Source organism: Synchiropus splendidus, chromosome 9, assembly GCF_027744825.2.
Source record: "Synchiropus splendidus isolate RoL2022-P1 chromosome 9, RoL_Sspl_1.0, whole genome shotgun sequence".
NCBI lineage: Eukaryota > Metazoa > Chordata > Actinopteri > Syngnathiformes > Callionymidae > Synchiropus > Synchiropus splendidus.
In genome coordinates, this window is record NC_071342.1 from 8,390,390 (window position 1) to 8,409,318 (window position 18,929).

Sequence of the window (18,929 nt, forward strand, 5' to 3'; positions counted from 1 at the left end):
CAACATCATGAACAGGGTGTGGCGCCTCTCTTGAACCCAATAGCAGAAGTTGACCTGACTTTTTAAAAGGCTCAGCAGAGCAAGCTGAAAAGATACATTAATAGGTGCTATAAAAAGACTCCTAAGACCAAGAATAAACAACTTGTGTTTTGATCAAACACTCCATCAGCAGCGAGGCCGACACAAAACTAAGAATACTACACAAGTTTCAGCCAGGAGAAGTGAATGAAAGAATAGTATAGCTGAAATTAAGAATCACAAACGTTGTACTTGCCTGAAAGCCGTCTTCTCCTCCGAGCTTCTGCAGCAACTGACGCACAAACAAGGGTTTGTCTCAGCCACAGGTCACATGAAATTGGTATTTAGCTCATCACATGTCCGTCCGGCTCGGCCATGTTGCATCAGCCTGGGACTACGGTCATCAGCCGTGACATGAAAACAGCAGAAACCACAACAAACGCATGTTTGTGTGTTCAATGCACAGCCTGCGTGACTGTTGGCCAGCGCCTTACTTAAGTTCAGAGGGAACATTTTTGTCACGTGTGTTGGTGCGAGGAGCAATTTTGATGGCTGGCTCGCTAATGAAGTAATGACTTTCAGCTGAATTTTGTTGAGTCAATATTTTGAGCCGCCGACAGTGACCTGAAGTTTCCAAGCAACATGGAGGAAAGACGGAAGCACTGGAGAAAAACCTGGCTCCTCTTGTCACAGTGAGTGGACCTCAAACCACAGAGGGCGCCAACAAATACACAAGTGAAAAGACAAGCTGGACTCCCCTTATTGGATGTTCTTTAACTAACTGTGTTCGATCAGGAGTGCTACTGTTGCAGTGCATTATGGGACTAGTAGTGCTGAGAGCGCGTTTTTCTGATGGACCTTTTCTGTATAACACTAGTCAATGACAGCCACGTCATGTTAGCTGGGACTTCAACAGGAAGGTGTGTGTCTTACGCTGTTTCAGAAGAGGAATTAAACCACAACGTTTAATGTAAAAGATGCGTATTTCAGCTAAGACCTATAATCTTCCAACCTTAGGTGCCTCGTAGACATCAAGATCACGTACCCAGGTGCAAGTCATTTTCTGTGGCTCACGAGAGAAAGGTTGATTCCACTTTTAATTCCGTACTAATGTAGTGTTGAGCAACTACAACCCTGACCTTTAAAGACGTGTGTTTTATCAAGCTTTGCCCTTCGACTGCAGCTTTTTTTTGGCTGGCCAATATCATAAATGTCAGCAATTCAATACTGAAGCCTAAGAAAGAGACTCAGACAAAATATCCAAAAGTGGACAACTGTGATTTTATCCACATTTTCTTTTCTAAATAATCACATACCTCTTTTTAAGTATTTAAAATGCCCCGGCGAGTTTAAAGTCAAGTTAGGAACGAAGCCACACCTTGTAGTCCATCATTTTTACATTTTTTTTTTTTTTATTACTTTATATTATTTTACATTCGGTGCCCCATATCATTGTTGGTTCTTGAAAAAACGTCTTCACGCATTTTATTTTAAGAAATGTAGCTGCATTCCACTTGTCTTTTAGAGTATACTTCACACAAAAAGAGGTTTCAAGCGAGTTTTACCGTCCGTTTATTGACTTAAAATATGAGTATGGTCGGCATACTTGAAACGTAACAAAAAGTCTGTTCTCACCATTTAGGTGGATTTACAGTCCATAAAAGTACAAAAGAAATCACGTCATCTCACAAAGAAAGTATCGCGACACTGGCGTGTTGAATGCAGATCCAAAATCTGGTGGTGAAAATCACAATAAAACACTGTCAACACTTGTTTTGCGTACAGCACACAACATCTGTTTACCAGTTGTCATTATACAAAAGATATCTTCGTTACTTCATTGAAAATTTGGGGTGCTAAAACAACATATAATCCACTTATTGTCCGAAGATAACATAATGTGCATTACAGGTAAAATATATTTATTACTTTGTGTTTTCAAGTTGCTTTTGTTTGTGTGCAATGTTACACAATCTTTACAAACAATCCTTGTTAAGATTTAAGCAATGAAATAAAGCACAAACATAGATGTCTCAACTATTCTTGTACCTTTTACAGAATAAAATTTGATCATTCTTTTGTGAAATCTTCATAAAGAGACACACAAATGCTGGTCTACGGGACGCTGTTCTCCCCTTCGCCACTAGAGGCCACTGTTGCACTATACAATCGACAAACGCGGGTGTACAAACTGGTGTCTAGTTTGATTAAAACTCTATGAAAATCAAAAACATCTTTATAAATCTTTTGTCTGATCGGAAATATCCAAATGTACAACAAACAGAATCATCATCATTACTCTTCAGCACAAGTACGGAAAACACAACCAAAGCACTTTTTGTGTCCACTTCAAGAAGGAAAAGAAAAGAACCCACAAAAAACCACGACAAACACACAACAGCTCACTGACTGTGGTGTCACACACAATAGTCACAATTCAGAGAAAATCACTTTCTGGCTCAAAATCACAGGAATCTTTTTTTTTTTCAAAATGCTCTTGAATGTCACAAAAAAGTGTTTTCCCATCGGCTGAAAACAACTCGGTTCGTCTTCTCAAATGTTCTGTCAGGCGCAAGTAGGCGACACAGAGAACATAAATGGAAAGAAATACATGCCAAAGCTGCAGTTTCAAGACAAAGTAGCATGAGCTCAGAACGATCCAGCATTTAAAGCTACAGTCACACCACCAAAAAGTAAAGTTATGCTTAGAGGAACTACTCAATGTGACATTTAACTCAGACTTTTCTTTGAATATTTGGCTTCTTCAATGAGCATGGGCTTCACAAACAGATCAGAACAGATGTTGCAATGAGAGAGAGCGGAACGACAAGGGCCACAACTGGTTATTAGACGCTCATTCTTCTGGGAGAGCCTCAGACCAGAGCCAGACCTGAACAGGCTTCTGCACAGTGAGGGGGCGTGGTGAGGGCTGCCAGGTAAGAACCATGACCATTTTTGCACTCTTGCCTACTGCACATTTAATGGAGTTAGAACAAAGGTGAAATTCTGGTCACTTACTTTGTTTGGTGACAAGACCATCAACATAAATTTACAGCACGTCAAGCGTATCTCTTCGGGTCGAAACAACTGACATTTAGTTTGGCGAGATGCTATGACATGAAACAGAATTTTATTTGAAGGCAGACTACTGTCTCCCTTCAGTTCTCAAAAGGTATGTAGTGCCCGAGTCCTTTCAGTCATGATCTCTTTCTTCTGGGAAGCTTTGTGCGCCGAGACTATCCTGCTTGCCTACAGGAGCATGCTGTCATCGTACAAAAACTGTGACGTTTCCGCCGCTTCATTTTAGTCGCTCACATGTTGAGCATGGGGATCTTTGTAACAGTGACGATCAGAAGACAATGACTTAACAAAGACGTTGTGGAACAAGCCTCACATGTTAAAGAAGCAGAGTCACTCTGCTTTATTCATAAAGAACTCAGAAAAAGAAAATCAAGTGACAGACATTTCGGATCACCTCAGAGTCAATTGCACTTAAATAATTCTCCTGCAACACTTGAAAGCCCTTTTCTACACCATCGTTTTGGACATCTCACGAAGACGTAAGAAGAAAACCGTCAGCTCTCATGTCTACGAGTCTTCAGTATGTACACAAACACACACGGAGCAACACAGAGGATTCACTGTGTCTTCAGGTCCACTGGAGAAACACCACCGAAAACATGGAGAACCACAGAAACCACGGTCGGCTTTTTTTCGTCCTTGCTTCTTGTGAGATGTTTCACATTCCCCCTCATGTGGACTCACGGGGTAGCCGGCTGTGGAAGACCACGGACTGTCTCTGCTCAAACTGCTGCTTCCTGCGCTTCTTCTGGTCCCAGCGGCACAGAATGATCATCTTAAAGGTTGTCCTGAAGGTCTTGTTGCACAGGGCGTAGCACATGGGGTTCACGGTGCTGTTGACGTAGCACAGCCAGTATCCCACCGCCCACAGGGTCTCCGGTATACAGTTTTTGCAGAAGGCGTTGATCAGCACCATGATGTTATATGGCGTCCATGTGATGATGAAAGCGAAGAGGATGGCGCTGAGCGTCTGAGCTGCCTTCTTCTCCTTCACTAAAGACATGCGCTTCCTCTTGGTGATCTGAGTTCGAGCTCGGGCGGCGAAACGCTTCGCTATAGCTGCCTCTTTGAAGGAAATGGGGACGGACGTGGACTTGGGGGCTGTGCTGGTGGCGGACGTCTCGCTGGCAGTGGTGGTCGGGTTCCCGTCCGAGGCCTCTGTGTTGTCCTTGATGGTTGGCATGGACTGGATCTTGCGAGAGCAGAAGTGTTGGTGATAGCTGTTGTCGGCTCCCTCGATAGGAGTGGTGGCAGTGGTGTTGGTTTTCTCGGTGGACAGGCTGTCTCGGCTGTACTCTGCCCCCTTCAGAGGGTCCTCTTCCGATGCAGCGTCAAGGTCCTCGCAAGACGTCAGCTGGGAGTTGACAGCAGCTTTGATCCCTGGAAGGCTGAGAACAATTGAGAAGATGGCGTGACTCTGGGAGATCATCTCCCTGCCGCCACACTCCTCCTCATCCGAGGACCCCGACTGGTCCAGTGACATGGCAGCATCGTTGTTGTTCCAGCTGTCGCTGCTACTCTGGTCCGGGTCACCATCTCCATGTCTGGAGCTACTTGGTCTCCAAAAGCGGACGCCAGGCCAGCAGTGCATGCGACCCACGATCTCCCTGCATGTGCTCCTCCTCCGGGACAAGCGAGTCAGTTCATAGCTGTTGCAACTCCGGGAGCTTCCTGTTTGACGCACAAACTGAGCCCTTTCGAGCCCTCCGTTGCCATTTCGTCCAGCAATGCCGGAGCCTTGCAGCCCTGCCAACTCTTTAGACCGGTTTTCCGTCTCCTTGTAAATCTGCCAGTAGAGAAAGCTCATAATTGTGACGGGCAGGTAAAACGCCAGCATCGCAGTGCAGAAGGTAATCGTGGGCTCTGACAGGAACTGAATGTAGCACTGATGCGAGGGGACCGTTCTTTTCCCTTCCAAGTACTGCCACAGAAGGATGGCAGGTGCCCACAAGACGAGCGAGACAAACCAGGCCAGGCCGATCATGATGCCGGCCCGCTTGGTCGTCCGCTTCGCACGATAGGTCAGAGGCCTGGTGATAGAAAAGTAGCGGTCAAAGCTGATGACCAGAAGGTTCATAACAGAGGCGTTGCTGGCGACGTAATCGATAGCCAGCCAGAGGTCACAGGCCCAGTTGCCCATGGCCCAGTAACCCATCACAAGATAAGTGGTGTAGAGGTTCATCGAGATGACCCCGATGATGAGGTCAGCTACTGCCAAGCTCAACAAGAAGTAGTTATTGACCGTCTTCAGCTGGCGATTCACTTTGAAGGACACCACCACCAGGAGGTTGCCGATGATGGTGACCAGCGACAGCATGCCGGTGAGCAGGACGATGAGGACCACCTGCCAGACGGGGTGTCCTCCCAGGGGATCCAAGGACGCCGTCTGGTTCTGGGACTGCCGCGTGAGATTTAACAGTTGGCTGGTGATGGAGGAATTGTCCTCCTGGGAGTTCACGTATAACAAACCCATCGCCCCCCCTCCTTCCCCTCCCTGGTGGAAAGCATTGGATTCTGGGAAGGATCCTTCTGCTGAGAGAGAGCTGTTGGCAATCAGGAGGAGACCAGGGTCTGTGCTGTTGCTGGAGGTCATGTTTATGTCCTGGCATATTCTAAAAATAGAGAGGAGGGACAGACGAATGGCTGGGGGGAGAGGGAATTGGCAGAAGAAGGAGAAAGCAGAGGAGAAATCCAGTTAATAAGAGGAACATGTATATGCGAATCTCACCCAATAGGTGGCGACAACCACCTACTTTAGCAAAAAATAAGTTCAGTGGAAAAAAAAAACGCATATTCGAGTGACTAAAAAACATGTTTCTGCATCACGTATGACAATGTGTTTATTCATCTGTAGAATTAAATGAATAACACCCACACATGAGATGTAAGAATTCAAATACTGAAGTCAAACGTTTGGAATAATGGCAGCAATATCAGGGCGTGAAGAGGAAAGTGCAGACGCGGTGGATCAGGTGGAGGAGACTAACAAGACTGATCTGTCACAGGACAGAAGCCGCTGGGATGAAAGTCAAAATTTAAGAGCTAATAGTATGGTTTAAATAGGCTGACATGAGGACTGGGAGCGGAGTTTACCAATGACAAATCATCACAATGTCTTCAGAACTGTTTGTTGGTAATAAACTGCAATAACCCGATCTAAACCTGAATGAACACAAATTCAGCCAGAGACCAGCAAGAGGTGGAGTGAGGATATTTAAGCGAGAACAAACAGCAGCGCGCTGGGTGTTGATCACCGCTACAGGGAACAAAGGCCTCTTTGAAACATGAGTCTGAAAGTTGTTTTCTGAATGGAGTTGTTTTTCATTTTCAATTACAGTCATGCTCTGACTCTGGTGTGAAATGTCAACAGTGATGCCACATGCGAATCGATCAGAGTGTTTCATGGACCCTATTACTGCGCTCTAGCTGTGAGGTTCAAATGAAGCCCTCCACATCAGCGAGCAAAGTGCTCTACATTTTGGCAAAAATATGAAGATTACGTTGACAATATGGACACCACAGAGCTATAGGTTAATAAAGCATGCCCCCTCTTCTACAGCTACATTGTTATCTTTAGTCATTTTATACAACATTAGTGCGCTAATGGCAGCTCCCAGAACTCACAGTGGAAGTCCCATAATGCACTGCAACAGTTGCAGTCAACAGCTGGATTTAAATAACATTTGTCAAATCGAAACCAACAATTTCAATGCATAACTCACTCGAAGATCATGACAGATTATCATCACTACAGTAGGAATGACATGGTGACACCATGATGTCAGAGGAGCGAAGTGAAGAAGTGAAGGGTTGACTAGGGTCCAGCGTTTATGCTGTGAAAGTTGTGAACCTCGTGTTCTCCTGCAGACGTTCACAAGTGTGCGCCACATTAAAAGTAACACTAACCTGACCTGGCCTGTGTGACAGGCGACTTCATCGCCTCTGTTGTCACACGCCGGACACTCAACACAAGTATCCTGACTAACGTGTGTAAGAAACTCACGGATCCACACCTACACTGACAGATTCCACCCCGCAGAGCAAGGTATTTGAAGCCTGGAGCGGCACCTGAGCTTTGACAGAACCTCAGACCTCCCACGGAGCTGTTAAATAACGCCAGTAGCCAAAAGCACAGACGTTTGTGACATCCAGCCCACGCGGCGACGACGACTCACGTCAGGAGGGTTCCAAGTATTGCAGCTGAGCTGCTACACATCCTGCCATCATTTTAATATTGCGAAACGTAGCAGAAGTTGTAGTGGCCCAGGGGACAATTCACAACTTCAATTCATGACAACATTTACTGGTTAATATTCAGCAGTGCAGAAAGTGCTTTAGAATCATATAAGAATAGCAGCATTTTTAAAACAACACATATATATATATATATACTTTGATACACAGGATTTGACATATTGAATAGTGTACCACTTTATTTACACATCAAATTAATGTTGTATTTGGTCAGGGGAAGAGCACAGAAAAAGAAGTGAGTGCACGCATACTTTTCTCCGAGCTGCCGACATTTGTGTTCCAACATGGTGCTGTAATACTTCAGAGGAGAGCAGCGATCGCCCAGTGGGATTTTGTCACCAACACAGAGGGAGAGGGAACGGAGGTATTTCAGGAATTCATGGACTAAATTCTTCCGAAGACGTTGAAAACAAATATGGAGCGCAATAAAAAGAGCTGGAGAATGAAGTGAAACGGACGATGGGGGGTGATAGGGATGATAAATTACAAATATTCTCATGATCTCATCTAACTCACATGACTATGAACTGGTGCAGAGTGTAATACAAAGAGAACAATCCAAACATTCTTCACGCTTGACAGAATACAGGTGACTCATTGTGGCAAATATGGAACAGACATTTAAAAATCGAGAGACAAACCAGCTTTAATGATGAAATATTCTTCACTCGCCTTTATTATCCTCACAAATAGCTGTGGTCAGGACACCAAAACAGGCAAGTAGCAAGCTAATATTCAAGGCAGATGATGTTTCAGTTTGTGTCCATGTTAATGAGTAAACAATTGGAATGAAACCGAAATATTGTCGACAACTCAGATGAGATGCTGTGACGTAAAAATTAGAAACTGTTACAAAAAAAGAAAGGGACAGGCAACTGTCTGTGGGCTCCAAAAAAGATAACTGTAATGACTTTTCACTAAAAATCAAATTGGCATTCCATGTTTGGAGAGAATTCAGAATTACAAAAAACCCTGACTAATTATTTAAAAAGTGAAATCCCACCACTAAATGCAACAATTTTAATGCGTGCCATATTGTATAATTTTTCTCCAGAAGTATGAGCTACACAATGAAACTGAGAGAGCATGAGCATAGCTCTAAAACTAGCCTCGGCACTCATAAGCATGGACTGCCAAAAGCTACTGTAAATCTAATGCGAGGCATACCATACCAAATTTAGGATAGAATAATGCCAGATTTAGAGTTTTCATTTTTACCTCTCTCAGGCGACGGCCATGATTTATGCTTCATTACTCCAGTAGCTAGCTAACGTTGACAGTACACTAAGACTCAGGACCACTTCAGACAATCCTGCCAAGCTCATCTCTCTCACAACAAGGTTCATTGACTGGATCCCTCATGTTCTCCTCAGATATAAGACGGTGTCAGTCACAACAAACAACTTCCAGCCTTCCTTTTCTTTGATTTAAAATATACAGTGGTACCTCGGTTCTCGACAACAATCCGTTCCAGACGGCCGTTCGAGAAGCGATTTGTTCGAAATCTGAATCTATTTTTCCCATTACAATGAATGGGAAAAGAAATAATGCGTTCCAAGCCTTAAAATAGGCTTTTGTAGGAGTGAATGTAGAGTGTCTGCTGCAGGTGCGCTGTTCCTCTATGTGTGTGGCCGCTGCATGTGGGAGGGGTTGCCGAGTGAGTGACGTCTCTCCAGAAGTGAAGAGGTGCCCGGTGCGTGTCCAGCTCTGAATGTGCGCTTCTGTGCAGTTTGGCTGTGACAAAGTCATAAACCAAGTCACGCTCTGTCCCAGACTCGCCTCATCCCTGTCCCAGCTCCAGCCCACAACAGGACATCAAACCCTGGAGTGAGCGCTCCAGCCTCGGAGGTGTGGAGAGCGAGCACCTCCCCTGTGACACTCTACCACGGTCCAGTGCGGAGACAGGGAAGGTTTTACACCTCAATATGAAGAAAAAACAGTCAGTAAATGTAACTAACGGGACACGTCTACATACAGAGGCTGCATTATACACAATAACAAAGTGCATCGTGGGTCAGCTGATCGGTCCGCGCATGTTATGTTTTTTCCGTTTTTTTTCGGGGCAGTTCGAGTTTGTTTCGTTCAAAATCAGAAGCAAAAAAATCTCGAAATTTTTGTTCTAATTTCGATTTGTTCGAAGTCCGGGACGTTCAAAAACCGAGGTACCACTGTATTCACTTGGGCTTGTTCTACATATTATTGCTATGAAACTGCACTTCTCTAATTTTCTTGACATCATGTTGACATCCTGGACACACACACATATGTTGTGGGTTATTTTTGTTTTGTGGGGACCACTCATTGACATACTGCTTTTCCCAGGCCCTCAACCTGAACTTAGCAGTCCGAAATGAATGGCTAGTCTTAACCAGGACCTAAACCAAATTTTAATTTTTGGTCCCTGCACGTAGGAGAGAGAGACACACACACAACCACTCACACACAAACCAATTGACAGACCATGTTTTCGGGTTATGGGAGGAAACCAGAGTTGTGTGAGTCTATAACCCCCCTTGCAACAGTGAGTGCAACACAACCCAGTTTCTATTTAAACAAAGTCTGAATGAAATTAAAGGAAAAAACAAGTATTAAAGAGTATTATAGTAGAGTATTAAACATCTTTTAATTGGCTTACAAGGGCAAAATGTGTCTGCGAGAAGATAAGGCGCTTATCAGGCTTCTACCTTTACGTTGCTGCAAACAGCGTGAGAGATGAAACGAAAGAAACAAGTCATGGATTTATGCAAGTCGTAAAGAGCAGCGAAGAGAAAGAGCCTGGAGAACAGGAAGAAAAAGACCATCAGGCCTCAGACAAACACAGATTCCTCCATGGCTTTCCTGCAAATGCAGTACAAAGGGATGAGTCAGCCTCGCCACCCGACGAATGCAGTTCATTTTAAATCAGCTGTTTATTCATTGTTGTTGTCAAATGTGCAGCATCAAAGAGTTTTTGTTTTTCATGACGCTGGCATAAATTTGCGTTGTTTTGCAGCCTGTGACATCATCGCCTGCATCATGGGTGAGGAATACAAACTGAGCAACCGACAACCCTCCACACTCAAATACTGTACTGAAAGTGGAGAAGGCCTTTTTTTGCACAACAGTGGGAGGAAAAATACAGTGGGAGAAAATAATAATAATAATAACAATAATAGTGGTCACACTTTGGATCAGGGAACATTTATAACACCGTAATTACTACTCGTATTAACAGTAAATAAACAAGCTTTACTTTTTAATGTGTTAAAATGGTACGACTGTATAGAAATGAATAAATAAGGTTGCAGTGTTTTAGGAAACAACCGTTCTTATTTATGTTTTAAAAAATAATTTTTGGGTCATCAATAATGCATTATTGCTATATTCATAATACATCATCATGCATTTATAAGGCTTCATAAAAAATAATAATAATGTAATTTAGTTGAACAGTTTGCACTCCATACAACACAGAACCTTTGTCAGTGCAGGAGTTCCTGGTCCACTGATCACACTGACGCACAAGACACGTGGCAGCTAGGATGATAACAACAACAACAAACATGGAGCGAAAAACCTCCCTGAACAAAAGCAAACAGATGCTTTTGTTTGCTTTTGTCCAGGGAGGTATTTTCAAGACATTAAAAGAGCTTTAGTTTAAAGAAGTTGATATAAAAACGTGAATACAGCCACCATTATTGTGCCATTGTCAAACTAATGCAAAATAAACAATATTTTGTTGTTTAAATGTATATATGGGTTCATCACTTGATTCAGTAATATACTTCAGTAATTCAGTAATAAATATTTTTCAATCGAATCCCACCCCTAATAATAACCTGCATGTTGTGATTACAAATAACACATATTTACTACCTTACAATACTTCAGACACCACGCAATAAGTTGTCACACGCATTGATAGCATCTTCTTTGAAGCCTTATGAATGCATCGAGATGTCTTATGAATGTAATGCATTAGAGATGAGAACTTCATAAAAAGCGTAACTATAATTTTCAATATCTATCCACATTGTGGCGCTCTCCAGTTCCTGATTTAAGGAAGTGTAAGCAGATGTTGAACCCTCAGGTAACCATGTGACCTGATCTGAGTGGGTTAAATGTTTTAAAGATTTAAGTGCAGCCAGACATCGGCGACAGAAGAGAAACCTCCTCAAAGTCATTCCAGCGTCTGGGAGCCTACGCAAGGCTCTCCGCGCCGCGTGTCGGCACCCCGATCACTTCGGATATGTGAATAGATCAATACTCATTTGGAGTGATGCAACGCGGTGTGTTCGCTGACATTTGTCCCAGTAAGCTTGGACAGCGCAATCTCAGCCCCCCGGGGTCAGAGGAGCCATCTGAATGATTGGGCGACTAACACATTCCTGGCTGCTATTTTCAGATAGTAATCTAGCCGGGCGGTGCGTGAAGATCAGGTGTCGACGGGAAAATCCTTGCTGACAAGTACAAAGAGGGAATCCATTTGAATTTAAACAATTCCAAAATAGTTAAATATTTAAAGAGCAACCAGGCATAAAATCGCAACAAAACATTTGGTGCTCGAGTCGATGATTCTGCCTCCATCTCCTCAGGTGCGAAGGAAAGGAGCAGAGGCAGATCAACAGACAGATGAGTGCAGGTACTGCAGTAATGAGGAGGATGTAGCAGTCTGTTGTGGTTAAGGAGGAGCTGCGCTAAAAACAAGCTGGTTTTCGAGCTCTTGGTGGAGGTGTTTGGAATTATCTCCTGCGATTAGACTTTTTGGTGTAAAACCAAAACATTCCTGAAACATTTTTCTAGCTTCTTTTCTGTTTCTTATCTATTTAATCCAATGTATTATTAACATCCATTTTCTTGTTTTGCCAAGGCTGAGCTTTTTTGTTGATACTGATAATGATATATTTTTTGAGGTGTAGCAGACGACCAGATTTTTCTCAGTGGACATGGGAAGACCTCATGGTTAAGGTTAGGACTGGGAGCCTGTTTATTTGAGCTGCTGGTGACCTTTGATCAGCAAAGGGATGGATAGATCTGGAACTAAAAATATCTGTCTTCTTCATAACATTTTTTGTGGCACAGTTCTCGGAGCAGACATTCAACATTGCAAAAAAGGAGGCTACGCTTAGATCATAGCATAGTTTCCTGCTGTGCTACAGTATATGGAGACGGCGGCTGCCTTGACCAACACTGTGGCCCGACAACATCTTGTTTCCCAATAATGTGCTTTTATAATGGAATTTTCATGTCAAATACCTGAATGTCAAACATTATGTATCATAATTCATTCCGACCTCAGATTAGGGGACATTTGTTACCCTAAATAAACAACTTATTCACGTGTGTATTCGCAGCATATGAACTAGTAATTCACTTCATTGTAAAGCATTAAGTGTATTAAGGCTAGAAAAGTTCATTCTAACCAACAACATAATTACAGAGTATTAACCATAAATAAACAAGTAATTAGTTCACTAATAGTTTATCCCCCAGTCTAAAGTGTGTTCATTAAAACATGACAACTTGAAAGAGTTAAATGACTGAATTCAACTACGCAATTATACACAATTATACTCCATACTTGGCTCCCTATTTCTTCTATTTTACCCCGCTCCCGACAGTTTTATTTTATTAATCTTGAAATGATTTCCAAACCCAAAACAGAACTATCCCACACTTCACTTGCAGAAGTGGTTTTACACTTCCTCACACATAACAGTACATCATTCGGAACCTTGAGGAAAATTTATTAGCAGCCCAAACATACACAAAGAATCCAATATACTTTGGTTGAGCATATATTTAGCTATTAATGTGACCCAACAGACTTGAACATCTCCGAGTCTTCAATTTGCCTGAACTGGGGCTGAAATTACAGAAATTTAGAAGGAGATAATGGATCAGTTAATGAGTTCTGGGAAGTATCCTCAGAAGTACCCGGGAAATATATAAAGAAAATGTATAAAGGCAGTAATCGCACATTTCAGATGGAAGTAATCTGGGAGGCACAAATAAAGTTTTCATTAAAACTTCAGAAGAGGTGCATTACGTAATGTGCTTTTTAGCTCGGCCCGAATGAAGCGAGACATCTGGACGACTGGAACTCAAGCGGAAGCGAATTGAATACAAGTGCATGCCTCTGCCCTAGAACCTCATTTAAACTTGTACTTTTACACCGCACCAGTATGAAGTCAATGTCATGATCGCATTCTATTTGCGGCACAAAACCTTTGATATGGTCCAGATAACAGCACGTGCTGGTGCCCGGTGACATGCGGGACTTCGGTCCTGATCCGGCATCAGTGACAGGTCAGTGCTGGTCCCAGGCAGATATGTGATCTGACATGTAATACCACAACAGCGGCTGCAGCGGACTTATCGATTTTCTTTTATTTAGCAAAGCATCTTGGAACAGAATCCCTCAGCCCACGGAAGCAGATGTTTTGGTTATGAAGCTCCAAAAGAAGACATTACCATACGAGCTGGTGCGTTTGCTGAAGGTGGAAACAGAGGGCAGCTCGGTCATCCACGTGATCCGGCCAGAGAATGTGAAGGACATTGTGCCCCGAAACATGGGTTTTGTTTCAATGGTGAGTAAATTCATGTCACACAACAGCAGTGCTGCTTGGTGGCATCATGTCTTCCACACAAACACTACATTCAAGACCAAAGAAGCTTCACTGGATCCAGGCGTAAAAGCAAAGAAGCAATGGACACTGCCTCTCCCTCTAGTCAACATTAACAGACAAATCTAATTCAAATCTTTCTATCTATAATATTGTTCAGGCATGGTCCAAAAACACGCAAGCAGCTACTTTTTTTCTCACGGTCTGAACCCTGCGGCTTATACAACCACATGAGCAATATATAACGCCAACAGAGGCAAACTCCTGGAGGACTGCAGATGAGAAGCAGCAGAGACCGGCTGTGCTGTGGGAACCTCGGACACGAGTTCAAGATTCAACTTCGGAACATTGCTGAGTTTGTTTCACGAGTCAGTCCCGATGCTGGATACAGTTTTCAAAACTAGTTTAGAAGTGATCCTCATGCAGTTTTAAAAAGCACCATTGCACCTGCGGCTTATAGACCCGTGTGGCTTATGTATGAACAAGATCTGTTTTCCTTCTTAAATTTAGTGGTGCGCTCCACAGTCTGGAATACACGGTACAACCATAACCATCCTGTCAAGTGATTTTATGGGGCAACCAAGAGCTTTGAACTCTTATTCTCTGATAAAAGTTTGGCCTTAAAAAGCACCACCTCAATTCTCAACCCTTGCCCCAACTCTTATTTTATTTAAGGAAGAGTTCTTGGTTGAAAAGCCTGATGCATCAACAGGCAATGCTGACAGCTGACTTCCGTGTGATGCTGGGACAAAAGGTTGTTACTTATACTGTAGTAGTTCATCCTGCGACTTGGACTGGGTTTATAATTTCAGCATTTGAGTTTCACTGTCTGGCTCTAAATTGTGTGTATGCAAAAGTGGCTGGCCTACAACGGATTCCTTTCCAGGGTGTCCCTCGCCCCAACAAGCTGGGATAAGCGAAAAAGCAGTAGTGAATAGTTGGTTGATCGATGACACAGTTGATCTTATCTTCATCAAATATCTTCTCAGTTCTCTTGGTACAGGCCCGAGATGAGAACAAAATCGAGCGGCTGTATTTTAGACTGCTGATGGAGATGATGGGGCTCCTGCCAGAAGACAATGGTGGCAGGATTTGTGAAAAGGCGCCGAGCCATCTGTCAGGTACTTGCTGCTGACAAGAGCCGGCATTTAGCACATCGCTGGCAGGAAATGGCCTGGCTGGCATGTGGGAGAGCTGATTTGAGCTTCAAGTTTAAAGGTAGCCTCAGCCTCATGTCTGCATGAATAAAATTGCCATGAGAAATCATAAAGGGTGGACAGAGCTTGTCAGCGGGAACAAGACAGGTGTCGTGAAAATGTAGGCGGTGTTTGATAGCGAAGAAGACCATCGACATCAAAAGAAGATAAAACAGAAGCTGCTGTCGGGGGGAGGGAGGAGGGTGAAGCCAGCTGCTGCGGGTCTACGTGCCAAAGTGCAACGCAAACGGAACACGGAGAGGTGAAGCAAAAGAGTAAATTAAAGAGAGGCTGATGGCACCAGTCTGTGATTCTCGGTGTTGGTGCCTAAACAGCGTGTGAACGCTGGGTATCGCTCCATCACATCTGAAACAGATGGAGCACTTGGGAGAAGGGACTTTTTGTACAGGAGCTTGGACCAACCAGACGATGATACCACAGGAAGCTCTGAATTAAAACTAACCCTGATGATTAAATCCATATCTGTTGATGATGGTCACACAACAGGGCACATATCAGATGACATATGGGGAGGAGAATCCACATCTTATTTGAGCATCAGGTGCAGCGGAACAGTTTGGTCCTCAAATCATTGCAAGAGTCAATGTTCATATTTCCAGTCCTGACAAAAGTACTTCATATTTCAGAACTGAAGCAACAAAAACACAGTCAAATAAGCAGTGAAGTCATGACTTCTAACTGCCTGACCTCGCTGCAGCCGTGGACACATGCTTCTAAACAACTTTCTTGATTTCTGGTCCCATGCTTCTCTATACAGCTGGTCACCATAAGGCCACCAGAAGAGTTGGGCTCATAGCAGCATTGAAAAGTGCATTCATCTAAAAACACTCCTGCACATTCAACTGTTTTCAAGCACAACATGCATTTACAGCATCAGTTCAACACTGGTGTGTTCAGGTACGTCACAATTTCCTGCATTATTTATAGGAATCACAGTGTGGTATTTGTTGACAACATAATCTATTACCTTCAGTATATAGAAAATTAGGCCATGTTTATATAAGTTCCTCTTATTCCAATGTAGCCAAAAAAAGTGGCTCAACAAAAATCCAGTCATCAATGTTTTTGTCCTCGTATATATTGCTGCAGTGTTTTGGACCTCGGCTGTGAGAGCAACATTCACATCTCTGCATTCCACTGCCAGCTTTGCCTTAAACACAGTTTTGAAAAAAGGCCAGATTGAAGTTTGTGTTAAAAACAAACAAAAAAGAAAAACCCACCACACTTTTGAGACTTGTGATTTATTTATCGCTCTTAGCACTTTGAGTTTCGAAACCACCCAAGCGAACCAGAAGTGTTGCTACAAATGTTATATAAGTATTTTATTTATTTAACAACCTGGTCATTTCCTGCAAACTTTAAATTCAGCAGCGTGAGGGTGTTAAGTTTCCCTCTGTGACAGACAGAAAAGTGAATTTGTTAAATAGAGACGTCCCCTCTGCAGGTTAATACCAGGAAACGGTTGTTCATCCTCCGTCACCACCAGCCGGGAGCTTTTCATTTTTCCTGCTTACACTGGCCCCGGCAGCCATAAACACATGGCGCTTTGACAGACAGAGCGCGCTCTGTGACCAAAACAATGTGGGGAAATGAAACAATAATCGGTGTGAGATGTTGTGCAGGTGTCTGCGAGGGGATTTCTATCCCGGGTCTAAAGCTGGTGAGATCAGACGGATCATTTTCAGAGGACTCTCTTACTGGTTTGTGAAGACACTGTAGCTTAAAATCCCAAATGTTCACTGCGGTCAAGTGTGTCTGCTAGTTAAAAGTCTGATAACACTCAGTAATAAACAATGCCATGGTGAAGTTATGCGTAGCTCATTAGTCACACGGAAAAAAATAACTTGATGGTACATTCAGAAACCTTGTAATTCTGAGCTTTAATCCATCAATTCTAGGACCTTGATGGAGAAGTACATTTATAAGTTGAGAAGGAGTTGCACTCAGGTTCCAAGAGGAAGTGTCGTCTCGCATGAGGAATTATCAGACAAGTATGTGGGGGTTGTATAGGGACAGTGATGGTGTGAGCTGCAGGAGTGACAGACTAAGATATGAGGCTGTCAGGAGACCATGATGTTTGCTGATGACATAGTGATCTGTAGGGAGCAGAAACGCTGGAGAGAAGAGGAAAGAAGGTCTGTATAAGCAAGACAGACTACATCTGCATAAATGAGAGTGAGGGAGGAGGGCGTAGGGGAGGGGAGTAGAGGAAGTGATGAGTTCAGGTATTTGGGATCAGTCATATCGAGTGTTGGACTCTGTATGACTGATCGCCAGGAACTCAAGGAGGCACCCTAAAGCTTGACTCTAACTCTCTAAGTCCAGTTTCCTGCTATAATGCATCACATCCATGTTCATTAGGGACAGAAATGCCCTCGAGCAGGTGGGTCTGGAGATGGATCTGCTGAACCACACCCCCCCTCAAACAAGGCTCTGAAGGCTTCACATGAAGGGAGTTGAAAAATAGTCCGTGTTTTACAAGTGACCCCTCCAAATTGAGGTGATCCCTCTCTCTTTCTGGGGTCCTCTCCTTATTAAAACAACATCACAGGAGGAAAAAACAAGACATATAGACATCAGGATCCGAAAGAATGGAAGCAATCGCCAACCTCAACGAAGCGTTTACTCTAGACATCTTGCTGACATTTAGCGAAATATTTTGGAGCACAAACATGTATCTCAGGGTGTTAAAGCAGCCGAAATTGACTGCTCAGGTGTGAGCGAGGAGAGAAAAGTACACATGAATAGCAAGGTAGGATGCTGTTATGCTCTCTGACCAAAGCTGGAGGCTCACGGGATTTCACACACATCCTCACCTCAGCGGTGGTCTCTGGGCTTTTTGACAGCCGCAGTAACAAGCTGCAGGGAATCTTTAGACATGGCGCACTCAGACACTTAGACAAGCCCGCTCCATTGTATGTACACGAAGGAGGAAAAGTACAGGGGTGAAATAGAGGTAGCGGCGGGATATGTCAATGCACAGAGACGGGGTAACAGGAATTAACCTCTTTTTGCAAGGCACAATAACACTTGGATTGTGGAGTCAAGGTGACTGAATTTTTAAATTGACTCAGGAATAAGTAAATACATCTGCTTATGCAACAATGCTATTCCAGTGACCTGGAAGAAAGAGAACCAGCAAAAACATACTTTTACCACGCAGCTTTGAGGAACGTTCTCTGTTCAGATGGACATAATTCCAGGTCTGAGCCTTCTGTCTGGCGAGGTCACTTCAACACATATACCATAAGCATATTACCGGGAGCCAAATGTGATCAACCCCTTAAAAGGAAGTGCAAACATCTGCCTATGAGCAGCCACTCACAAGAGATGGAGCGGGAGAAAAAGCACACGCTCACTGCTGTGTAAACACTCAGCGGTGGGACTAGAGGGGTCTTCACTGCTGGAGGTGCAGGTTGTGCAAACGGATATTGTAAAATAGGGAGTTTGGAATTTGCACGTGGAATACCTCCTGCCGTGAGAGTGTACTTCCTCGTGCTGAGGGATGTTCAGAAGTGTGCAGGAACAAACACTTGGAAGACTTGGGAGAGAGGGCTGTTGGGTGATGGTGACCATCTACCACTGCTTTGACTCCAGCAGGCATGTGGCGTCTCTGCAACAGAGCATCTTACATAAGGAGACGAAAAAAAAACTCGAGCAAGTCTGTTTCTCTCAAACACTCGGTGGAATGCTGCACACATCAGCGGGGGCAATGACTGGAGTCAATAACAAAGCCTTGGAAATCCTTAAGGTA

General features: G+C 43.6%; 1 protein-coding gene across 6 annotated transcripts in view; it reads right to left on the reverse strand.

Annotated features, from left to right (window-relative positions):
• Positions 1–18,929, reverse strand: part of LOC128764519 (muscarinic acetylcholine receptor M3-like) — a 147,887-nt gene that overhangs the window by 49,531 nt on the left and 79,427 nt on the right. For 2 of the 6 annotated variants that reach the window (XM_053874294.1, XM_053874296.1), the window contains exon 3: positions 1,493–5,701. The exons of 2 other annotated variants lie outside the window; for them this stretch is intronic. In XM_053874294.1, coding sequence (XP_053730269.1) covers positions 3,770–5,692 — 1,923 coding nt within the window. In that variant the 5' untranslated portion in view covers positions 5,693–5,701 and the 3' untranslated portion in view covers positions 1,493–3,769. Of the gene's footprint in view, positions 1–1,492; positions 5,743–18,929 lie in introns of those variants that run through there. 2 more of the 6 variants (XM_053874293.1, XM_053874295.1) reach the window with 1 other exon arrangement.